Source organism: Diadema setosum, chromosome 11, assembly GCF_964275005.1.
Source record: "Diadema setosum chromosome 11, eeDiaSeto1, whole genome shotgun sequence".
Lineage (NCBI taxonomy): Eukaryota > Metazoa > Echinodermata > Echinoidea > Diadematoida > Diadematidae > Diadema > Diadema setosum.
Genome location: NC_092695.1, coordinates 34,983,586 through 34,995,952, shown reverse-complemented (window position 1 = coordinate 34,995,952; position 12,367 = coordinate 34,983,586). Strand labels below are relative to the sequence as shown.

At 40.1% G+C, this 12,367-nt stretch overlaps 1 protein-coding gene across 1 annotated transcript in view; it reads right to left on the bottom strand.

Annotated features, from left to right (window-relative positions):
- Window positions 1–12,367, bottom strand: part of LOC140235452 (periodic tryptophan protein 2 homolog) — a 79,259-nt gene that overhangs the window by 60,847 nt on the left and 6,045 nt on the right. Inside the window, exons 4-12 of the mRNA XM_072315479.1 lie at window positions 12,086–12,185; window positions 9,080–9,226; window positions 8,017–8,152; window positions 7,049–7,281; window positions 6,304–6,447; window positions 5,355–5,562; window positions 4,200–4,348; window positions 3,043–3,190; window positions 793–943 (exon numbers count right to left, since the gene is read on the bottom strand). Of these exons, the coding sequence (XP_072171580.1) occupies window positions 793–943; window positions 3,043–3,190; window positions 4,200–4,348; window positions 5,355–5,562; window positions 6,304–6,447; window positions 7,049–7,281; window positions 8,017–8,152; window positions 9,080–9,226; window positions 12,086–12,185 (1,416 nt within the window). The remainder of the gene's footprint in view (window positions 1–792; window positions 944–3,042; window positions 3,191–4,199; window positions 4,349–5,354; window positions 5,563–6,303; window positions 6,448–7,048; window positions 7,282–8,016; window positions 8,153–9,079; window positions 9,227–12,085; window positions 12,186–12,367) is intronic.

Genomic DNA, 12,367 nt, shown 5'->3' with positions numbered 1-12,367 from the left:
GCTTTTGGTAAGAAATACAGTCAAACCTGTGGACAAAAGGTGGACACTATAGACATGGTTGTTAGCATGGCTCTTCTCTTGGGGAAAATTGTGTTTAGTGGTCGCATATGGCAGATGGCTGCTATAGAAGGTGGTCGCCATAGACAGGTTTGACTGTAGTACAAGAGTACATTTTTGCAAAGTTCTGAATTCACATCTGTGTCACACCAAACACATTTTACAATACAATAATTGACATGGAGTACTGTTCATACATTGTACATACAGTTCCCCATGTTGACAGAACACACTTACTCTCGCACAGAAGTACGGGAGCTGGTAGGGGTTCCTGTTTCCTTTGTCTCTTTCGACAATCTATGTGTTTTTTGTAATGGTGCATCAATTTTGATAAGTTGTACTTGGTTTTAGATTTGAAATTGTTTTGGGTATATACAACTGAAGAGAATTCAAATAGATATAGAGTGTATGTGTACATAGCAGTTGTGCTATAGGGTAGATGTGATGATGCAAAGCACTGTGAAACCATGCAATAGTTTGTAAAAGCTCTGTACAAGTGTAATTTAATTACCTTTATATGTAAACACACTTTACCCACCAATAGCAGACAATGCTTTGATTACTAAATCAATCTTGATCACTTGCAGTAAAACATCCATACATGCACTGCACATTTTTCTCTACTGAACATCTCTTTAAGTAAAGTATAACAATTTGATAAGGTAAAGCAGAGAGTTCAGGCAAATTGCAACAATTTGTTGATGACAAGGTATTGGTCGTGGGTTTATTTCTCACCATCCGACGTGAGTCGCAGCGTCTCTCTCGCCCCCTTGCCCTCAAAGACCTCCCACAGGCGGACCGTCTTGTCCCATGATGCACTGGCCAGCTGGGAGCCGCTGGGAGAGAAGCTGAGGTCTGCGACTGGCCCTTCATGACCAGCCAGGATCTGGACACAGCAGGGGATTTGCAACAGTGGGAGTGGGTTAATTCATATTTTGTCCACAGACCTAATTCTCCCCTCCCCCACCCCCTTTTTCAATAGCTGTGTTCTACAGAGTATCGAAGTGACGATGTCACAGTCTTTTGTTATAGCTTGGGTTGGAGCCAGGTGCACGCACGAACACATGGGCCAGGAGAGGTTGTTTAGAACAAGTCTCCATGGCGATGAATGGCTATAACATCACACTTTGGTACTCTATTGCTATTTTGGGAACAAGTGTTGCTACTTTCCTTGAATGCTGGTATGTCTCAACCCCCTTCATTCAGACTACAGAGTGGAGGTTCTTTTTGCAAAATACACTGGGCATTGAAGCAAAATTATATTATGCCATGTTTAAGACCACTCTCTGGCCCGTATTCTGCTAAAAACTTAGACCCGAGTTTAAACGCACGCCTGGGTCTAAAGTGGGTTTTGGGGGTTTAAACCTGGGTTTAAACCACCAGTTTAGACCCAGGTTTAAACCCAGGTTTAATTGGTATTCTGCTAAGTCCAGCTGTGGTCTAAATAGGGTTTGAATTAAACCTACCCAGGAGGAGGTTTATTTCGAGTTTAAATCGAGTCTACGATGACTGGTAAAGGTACCAGCACGCAGATCAATGCCAATGGCACAAAACGAGTGGCTGGCTGGATTCAGCAGCAGCTGCCTGCAGCTAGCTTGCCGGCCACACGCTTGTACACACGAGATACGCCTAAGACTTAGACTACGTACTAACGTTAGATCTAGTACTTGTACACTTAGAAGAGACTCGAGATCTAAATGTTAGAAATACTAGTCCTAGTACTCCCTGTACTAATAAGTATACGTTATAGTCTAGACTTTACGATGAAAATAACCTGAAGACTGGACCAAGAACTCAATGTAGGACTAACGTTAGAGGGTAGAGCCCGAGGTCGATTTGGCATAACGTTAACGTTAGATAGACTAGATCGAGAACCTAGATCGTAGGACTAACGTTAGGACTAGGAGTAGGGTCCTACTAATGTTAGTAGAACCTATTCGTAAAGCTAGAGTACATTATTGTAACGTTAGGACTAACGTTAGATCTATTAAAAGTTAGGTTAGTGTGGTACGGTAGGTAAAATCTACTTCTAATAATAATAATAATATCGAGACAGGGTTGATATAGGCCTAGATCTATTTCTAAATTTTAGAATGGTTTCCATTTTTATAAACTGACAATCTTAAGAGAAAAGCTTTTATTCAATTTCCTACCTCAAAGTCCTGGTTTGATCAATCGCCAATCCATTCCGAACTCACGATTCAATCGACATATAAAGCCATGTCCCATCCAGCGCACACAGCAACCGTGCCGCCGGCCGGCGCGGCGTGATGGCTCTGCTGGTCACGTCTTTAATTCAAAGCGCTACGCTTATACCACGTATCCTGTGATGTGCGCCGCACACGTACACACAAGCAATTAAGGAGGTACAGTATACATGTACTAGTACTAATGTACAGTGCGTTACGAGTCGTCGCAAGCAAAAATACGGCATGCCCTTATTCGATATAAATACCCGTAAAAACTATTCATCCCAGAAAGTCACACTCATGTGGCTGATACACTGCCAATAATAAATTTAAGTGGATTTGTGGAACGAAAAGTACTCAGAGAGGGTGGGTTTCTTCTTTCCATGGTGGCTTGACCCAAGACTATTTCGGGTTTAATTTAAACCCCAAATAGACTTGGGTTTAACTAAACTTCGCTAGCAGAATACAAAATTAAACCTCGGGTCTAGCTAAACCATAGGTGAGTCTAAAATGGGTTTAAACCTTGGTCTACAGTAGAATACGGGCCTCTGTGTCTAAATCAAATGCTCATAATTATTGTGGATACATATCACATACTGAAACAGTGGTTTAAGCATCGATTTGAATGGTAGACATTGATAAATCACATCATACTATAAAGGCATGTTTCTGCCCAGTGCTGGGTATCTTCTATAGAAGAACTAACTCACAAATAACTAATAGTGGAAGGCACAGTATTTCTAAAGGGGGAGAATTGTGCAAAGGCTTTATTAGTGCAACACCACTGGACACATACCTCAAGCAATCTGCCTGTTTTCATGGACCACATGAATATCTCGAAGACATCCTGCCCCGCGGCACACACGATGTCGCCACTTGAATCCACGGCCACGCAAGAGAACTGGACCGGCTGGGGGGAGGTGAAGGTCCGGAAATTGCGGTATCTAGCGGAAAAATGAGTCGACAGGAGAGTGTCATGAATATGTACATACGCAAATCAATGTATGCATGATTCCTTCTAGAGAAAGAGAGATCGTACAAATGGCACTCGAGGGAATTAAGTTGTGTTTTGTCATTTCCTCCTAGATGACTGGTGGTTTTGTGGCTTTATTATCATTGAATGACAGAGATATGATGCCTGTGCGATCTATCGCGTCAATCTCATCTTCAAGGTTTTAATGAAAGTGAAAGGAATATCAATGAGAGAGGAGTACTACAGCTGTAGTCTGCATTGCATTTGATCTATTTCTGATTTTCACAATGTGACCTTGTTGACTTTTCAAATAGCATAATGTATATGCCATACATTTTGCAGTGTGTTGTTGTTGGGTGGTTTTTTGTGTGTGCGTATTTCATGAGTTGGGTGCTATTTGCAATTTGAACAACTTGCAAAAAATATCAACTCTGACCCAAATATGAATGCAATGTGCACGCATACATGTACAAGTACTTGGTACATGAACCAGGTGCATGATAACACTATACTCTATGATCGTAAATCTAACCACTCACACAATTGTTGGGAAGTCCCCATTCGAAAAGAAAAAAAAAATTAGTCTTGCTAAAAGATATGACGTATAAAGTATATCACAGCAGCTTGTTGACAATTCTGCATGAAGTAATACAACCCCTGCTAAAAAACACAATGCAATCATGCATGCACACTGAAATAAAGGGCCCGCCACAGAGACAGGACTAACAGAAGTCACATGTTTTAGAGGGCGGCAACCACAGAAAACAAGTACCACGCTACACTTTCTGTAACAGGCAGGGATATAAATGTGGCAAAGTGGCAAAGTTGGTGCACAGATCCTAATATGAATGACAGACACATGGAAACCATCCTGTTCTTGTTCCACAAAGGAAACAAGTAACACTTGTGGAAATAATATCACCATAGAATATGGCGCACAATCATCTAGGAATGGTGTCAAAGCAAACGTTTCCCCATACCTGTGAAGGTCAAACGCCCGGACTGTTCCGTCCAGCGACGAGGACACGACCACTTTCCCTGCCTGGTTGAAGGTCACACCCGTCACCCCTGACGTGTGTTCGCTGAAGGTCACAAAGCAGAAGCCACTGGATGTGTTCCATAGTTTGACCTTTGACATAACAAAAACAAATCAATGTGCAACTTCATGACATATTTCCTCTTAACCCTTTGAGGACGAGTCCCGAGTATACTCAGGCAGGTGTCTATGGGAAATGCGTGCTGTAGCAAAATCAGCTCGTCCTCACTGGGTTCGGGGAGTTTTGACTTAATGAGAGCGTTTTGAATAACGCATGTGACTTTACATAGCATGAGATTTTAATTGCCGAATTAGTACTTTATCCAAGGTGAAATTCTGCTGGTTGGATTATTGCAAAGCTATCATAACTATACATATCAATAATCAAAATCACTACTACTTTACAGAAGTTTTTCTTTGCAGCACACATAGACATATACAGGTTTTCTTCTACTATTCATGTCACAAGTCTGCACAACACTCTGGGTTATGGTATGTCTAGGGTATTGTGAGATATTACTGCCAACCTCTTTTCTCTTTTTCAAAATCTTTCTCTATCTTTTCTTTCTCTCTCTTTTCTTCCACTTGATCTCTTCCTTTCTTCTTCCAGTCTCTTCATTATTTCTCTCTCTTCTTCACTCTTTCTTTCCCTCTTCCAAACTCATTTCCTCTCACTTTTTTCACTCCTCCTCCTCCTCCTCCTCCTCGTCCTCCTCCTCCTCCTCCTCCTCCTCCTCCTCCTCCTCCTCATCCTCATCCTCATCCTCATCCTCATCATCATCATCATCATCATCATCATCATCATCATCATCATGATCATCATGATCATCATCATGATCATGATCATCATCATGATCATGATCATCATCATGATCATCATGATCATCATGATCATCATGATCATCTTCATCATCATCATGATCATCATCATCATCATGATCATCATCATCATCATGATCATCATGATCATGATCATCATCATGATCATCATCATCATCATGATCATCATGATCATGATCATCATCATGATCATGATCATCATCATGATCATCATGATCATCTTCATCATCATCATGATCATCATCATCATCTCCTGTACCTTCCCGTCATCACCCCCGGTAACAATGAGCATGCCGTCCCGCGAGTAGTCCAGGCAGCTCATGTTGTTGAAGTGACCCTGCTGCTTCAGGACGTAGCTCTCACTCTGCCATTCCCACACCAGCAGCTGACCGATGCCTGTACAGCCAAAGGCGATCCAGTCCCCTGGTGAGTTGAAGACCACTGATGCCACCTTCTGGCTGGAAATGCTGTGGTATGGTAGAGGTTACAAAAAAAAAAAATCTACATAATTTTATATCAAAACAAAATGTAGCATATCACACTTAATAGAACATTTCTGTTTTAAATGAATTCAAATTTATGCGTTTCTTTTCCTACAGTCTAGTAACAAACCTGTTTTTTCATCACATGATCCCTCAAATGAAATTTCTATGCAGGAATTCACTTTGTTGCTAGGTGGGGCAAGTCTCTGGCAAGATTTGTTGTTGTTAAGGCAATCTTTTGTGAACAAAAGCATGCATGGAATTTGAATGCAGTACAGAACAGTTTGTGGGAAGCTGTGGAATGCTGACTTACTTTGTGCTACCAACTGAATTTCAACACAGTTTCAGTAATTCAATTACACATGGGAAGTGCAGTGGTCTAAAGGCCTAACTTGGGTTGGAAAGTAATGTATTCAAGTTTAGTGCACTGATTGTTGAAAATGGTTTGTCTTTAGTGGTTGTCTCTTCATGGTTTGTTGCATCCACAAACCAAAATGCACTCTAGATTAACTCATTAGCTTCTAATAGCTCAACAATTAGTTGCTGATGTTTACACCTATTCATTTCAGTATAGATGTCACATTGGTGAACTACAAGTACTTGTTCCCACACAATCAGCTGAGAAGGGTGCCCTGGCAAAGGATGTATGATAAGGCAAAGCACTGTTGCCCTTCAATTTGACTTTCATGGAGGCTTACGACAGAGACATAACTCTGTGCGGCATACCTGAGTGTGTGGATGAGGTTGAAGTCTGGCATCTCGTGGATGTGGAAGAGACCAGACGCAAACCCAACGACAAGTATGTGGTTCTTCTTGTGGTAGTCGGCGCACGTCAGGTTGTTGAAGTGGCCCTCCTTGTTGAAGAAATGCCTGCAATATGTGGACAAGACTACGATTACAGACGGCGATCACAGCATTGCCATTCACAACTGGCTTACCTCAAAAGCATCCACCATATTCAAACAAGACTCAAGTGTCAGGAATAATTCTTGGAGAAATCCTATCAGGTTTCACAAATTGCATACGCAGACGGCTGTTGGCACAAAAAATTACCCTCTTCCATACTGAAACCTGGTATACCTGGTTCCGAAAATGTAGACAGGAGTGTCTGCATTCGTGCCATAAATTCATGTTTATTTGAATTATTTTATGCTGACCAGAAAGTTGACTTCAATCGAAAGATTATAGTTTCTTCTATCAATATCTGTTGTTTTTCTGTATCAAAACTGCATTGCAGGGACAAAAAAGCATTGACTGCTTTCACACAGGGTAATTACCAACCTGTCCATTCATTGCTGACGGGCAGAAAGAAACTCTTTCAAGGGCAATGAAGGCTTTTGGGGAATTGCCGGAGGAACAGGTTTACAGATTTCAACAAAATTCATATCAAACCTGGTAAAAGTAAGTATAATTAAATTTTGCAAAGACAAAGCAATTATATATACCACCACTACAAAAATTGTTCTCTTACTTTGCAACTCTTGTGTATGTCATCTTGTTCTTCCTTCCTCCTTTTGCCTCCTCCTTCTTCTCTGGTCCTTCATCTTCATCTTCTTCTTCATCATCTTCTCCATCTTCCCTCTCCACTCTCATTCTCTTCCTGGGATGGCGGGGGCGATATCTCTCCTGCGCTGGCCGCAGGTCCTCGAGGTCGATATCGCTCTCCCAGACGTTCAGCCTGCCCTTCCGACACATCGTGAAGAGCTGACAATCAGCGAGTTAAGGAGAAGTCATGACAGACACTCTTATTTGAGACTACTGTCTTTGAAATTGCACTGCTCTTGCACATGATAATCACGCCTTTAAATTAAATTTTGGTTGATACATGCACAGCAAGACAAATACAGTTTATCAGTATCGTCTGATTTAGAAGTGAGAGAAAAAGATGTAACAAAAGGATCTTCATTTCAATGAAACAGAGATCGATAATAAGCCGGCCATGATGTTGACACCATTACACTTAGCCTACTGGAGTTCCTCCTGTACAGAGGTAACAAACAGTAATTTTGAAAACTTGTGTGGACTGATTTTTTTCTGCTGTCATGCACTTCTAATTTTTTGCTTTACATTCCTACACAGTGTCACAAGGAAGGCACTGTTTGTTTTGTCTGACAGTAGCTTGTCTGATAAAGAATACTGAAATTTGTCTAATCGCAGTAACCATGATGTTTCAATCACACAATTACTGTCATCTGAACACTGCAACTGTGTGTATCTGATGGTAGTCCAAGCTCTACCTAGTATGCAGATAGTGTGGTATGATAACTGTTGGACACCATATAATGGAAGAGAAAAGCTGTAAACAACCAAAGAGCTGTTCAAGAGTTCACATTCTTATCTCACAGTACTCTGCACACAAGACAGCTCAAGCCTGTATAAAGAATGACTATGCATAAAAATATGACAATTTGAAATGTGGCCATTGGCTTGAAAGGATACATCCAGTGAGTTTTCCTCAAAGAAACAGGCGACAATCTTGTCCTGATGACCACCCAGGCCGTAGATGACCAGCTGGTCTTTGTCCGTCACGGCGTAAACACGTGTACTCATATCCTTTGATCCCACGGCAAGGACTCTGAAGTAGGATGGGTACAGAAGAAGCGTAAGCATGCAAAAATCATGCCAGTCTTTGCTCCTAGGTCAACAATCTCCCATGCACATTTTTTTTGTTTGTTTCTTTTTGAGCATTTCAATATTACTTCCTACAGATATCTGTCATATAAGATGCATATCACCTAGCTCTCATATCACATCCTGTCAAAGACTGACAAAATCTTATGAAACAAAATACACTAAAGACGGACTTGCTGTTTGAAGAGAGAGCACTTAAAAACACTGGAAAGAAAAGAAGTTCAAGCAAAATTGGTCATAGAGTGAGAACACTATGACCTGTCAACTGCCATTTAATTGTCATTTGACTCGTATCATTCTTTCTCAACAGAAAATGTCCCCCCCCCCCATGCCTCCTAATAAAGACACATAAACATTCAAACAAACATTTTCATTACACACCTTCCAGGAGAGAAATCAATATAAAAATGCACAGTCATGAGAATTACAGCTCTGGTCATTCTTAGCCCAAAGTGGACTTCAAGCAAGAGGGCTATGATTCAGGAAACCCATCTATTTGCTGTAATTGAAATGGCTTGTCAGCATGAAATATCAGACGCTGACACTCATATCCATTACGGTCATACTTTTCTTGAATACATTTTGGTCTGATTTACACAGATCTTTTACTCACTTCCTGCTCTAATTTATCAATTTTGTTCCACACAGTCTCAACTACTTCCATGCTGTTCTAATTCCCAATCAGGTGACTATCTTTAGATTCACTGTCCATAAAATTTGTCAACCAGACGATAAACCTATTTGTGACATCAACACTTTATCCTGCTTGGAGGAATTCATACTCATCTAAATCTTAGTGTCAGCTTGACAATATGATAGCACGTCATTCCCCTAAATCAAATTCTATAAGAAAAACAAAATAAAACCCTACTCTGAATCTGATGTCCAGTCAATACAGGTGGTCTTGTCGTATGCTCCTTTAAGTGTCCGGCTGAGCCTCAGGGGGTTAAACTCTCTGCTGCCACTAGATGGCGCATCGTAGACGAGGATCACATCTTTCTTGGTGGCGGCAATTCTCCTGTGGACACAAAAAAGGTCATGCTTTAATTTTGACGAAAGTTCAAGGTTAATTGAGATATGCATACATACACCAGGGCTTGATACTAACTTTTTTTTTCTGGTGGCCTGTTTGGGCAACTACAATCCTTTCAATTTGTAATTTTGGTGGCCCAAGATGAAAGGAATTAATATAAAAATCTATTCTGAATCTTAGTTGCCCAATTGGGCCACCAAAAGATGACCATTTTGGAAATTTGGTGGCCCGACATCACGTTTAATGGTCCCTGGCCACTAGACCACCACTAAAGTTGAGCCCTGCATACACTGATGCTTCATATTAGACAAAAATTGAAAGAGATTTTTTTTTTTTTTTTTTTGGGGGGGGGGGGGGAATACCACTAATGATTTACATTGCATGTAAGGAATGGCGGATGCAGACATTTTTAGGAAGGGATGTAGTTTCTGTGAGAGAAATGCCTATAAATGTGTAACATCACCTTGCAGAACTGAATAATTTGTAATGAAAAAGAGAATCTAGAAAGGAAGTTTTTCCATGGCAGATTACTCTGTGCTTCAAATGAAACAACTGATATACAACTCAGGGAAATTCTACCATCTTTTTATTTCCTTTCATTCACTGCTACAAGATTTGGACATGTTTATCTCCATCTCTGGTTCATATTACTGCATTGTGTCTGACAGATCTCCAAAATAATTTCAAGCAGTATATAAAAGGTTCTGAAGATGTGACTTTATGTGCTGCTCAAAGTCATTCTAGCACAAGAGCCCGATAGTGAGATTACTAACCATCCCCCTATATCAGTGATCTTTCTCTCTCCTGACACAAAGCAGAACCAAAAGAAAACTATCGTCTTGTAATTACATCTCACCATTGGCATTGGATAGATGTAAGGATGGGTTGATCAACCTAATGATCAATCTGTGTATCTATTTCATATGTTGCTTTCTAATATGAGACGTTTTTATTTGCCATGGGTCATTGGATAGGGTTTGCTATGTAACTCAATGTTCTGTATCCATAGAGGTTGATCTTATTTTACAGAGTACGGAGAAGGGCACTAGCTTTAATCACTAATGATCAGTCAATCAAATGCAAAAACTCCCCCACCAAATGTTACATTTGAACTTCTGTACATCAATAAACTTCAACTTCCATTGATCCATGAGTCACATAGATTCCGCTTCCTCACTTTGTTTCTATGAAGACAAGCTGCAACATATCACTATTCATATCTGTATCTCCAGTCATAGCATACCTCCCACCAATGAGCTGTCACCGTTACCCTAACCACACACTTCCCTTTGGCACAAACACACACAAACATGAACCATGATATAAATATACATTCAACACAGAGCCACAAACAACAACGACAACACTGAACAGCGCATCACCCTTAAAGTAATCAATTTTACATTAAGGAAACAAAAACACACAACACACAACAAAATGAAATCAGTGCAGGAGGAAGAGAACGCTTCCTCCATCGACCTCTGCAAGCACGAGGAACGGAGCTGACCCCTCCACGTATCCTGTCATGATTCTAATCACGCTTCCTGCATGACGGAATGCTGTACTACAGCTTGTAACACTGCAAGTGACGGTGGAAGTGGTACCAGTGGAAAATGAACCAAATGCCTAATCACCTTGCACAGGCTTGGCAGCAGGTATTTTTGCCAATATGATATGAACATCTTTTTTCCCCAAGTGTGAGTTTTAGTGCATATTCAAGTACAATACCAACTTTTGTGTCCCTGCATTGTATACTATTGTACAAATACAGATGCACTTGAATATTGCCCCCCCCAAAAAAAAAAAAAAATTAAAAATAAAAACCCACAGTAAAACAAACACAACAACAAACAAACACAACAACAGCGAACAAACAACATAAATTCGAGCTTCATGCTATATATATATATATTTTATCATTTTTTTAATATTTTTTTTTACTAAAAGTGAATTAAAGAATTTGGTCCCTCATAGACCTGGTTGAGGCTGGAGTCAGTTATTGTTTCTTTGCACTCATACCTGCTTTCCACAGCACAAAGAATATTTGACAAGGATCTCTGTTAACCTGTGTGTTTGATATGTCTGTGAATCTGATTAGCCACTCTATAAAGGCCAAATCAGAAAAATGCCCTTAAGGTAGCCAAGATTCAAAATATCTAAACACTAATGAAACTTTTGAATTTCAGAATCTTATATCAAATACTTCTATATTAAATTGTAAAAAGTTGAGTCTGCATGAAAACAAACAAACAAACAAAGAAACAAACAAACAAACAAACAGAGAAAAGGCCACTGACATTAAAATTACAAGGGTAAAGCAAGACAAAAAGGGTCAAAGCTACCTGTACTGCAAACTAATTTGTATTAAGCATCTGCAGTATCAATCTGGTAGTCTAAGGTTTTTTAAGCAATGAGTTTAAATTGCACGGAACCTGAACTCCGGTTTCATAAAGGAAGTACAGCTCTAAAACTTTGTTTAACACTCCTCAGCTCACTTTACTGTGGATTTGTATTGGTACCATCAAAGGTTCCACAGGATCCTCTACAGTTCTTTTCAATGCACAACTAATACTGACTTCCATTTCTGTACACACATACATCAGGCATACATACACACTAAACATCATGCTAAATGCTAGCATACCTATGCAAACTCCCATGGAAATTGCAGAATAATTTCATCAACAAAAGTGAATATTGAAGCAATCTAACTTACAGAAATGCATTACTCAAATAGCGGATGAACTGTCTTAGCTATGTAATGTTTGTATTTAGGGTAACCCCTTAGTGAACTGCCCCCCCCCCCAAAAAAAAAAAAAACGGTCACATTCAAAAGGGACTCACTTTCCATTGGGACTGTATTTGACACTCTCCACCCGTCCATTGAAGTTGAAATGATGCAGGACAGACTTACTAATAAGACTACACAAGAGGGCTTCTCCTTCTGTGAAATGAAACATGAGCATGGTCAAGGTTAGACATTCATTAACTGAATCATGGGAGAATTCTGCTGTAGAAAGTACCATCCCACCACCTGTAAATTTCACAAGCTACCTTAATTTGGAGAAATATTAAAAGGAACAGATTAAACACATAAAAATCTGCAAATTTAAAAAAAAATTACAA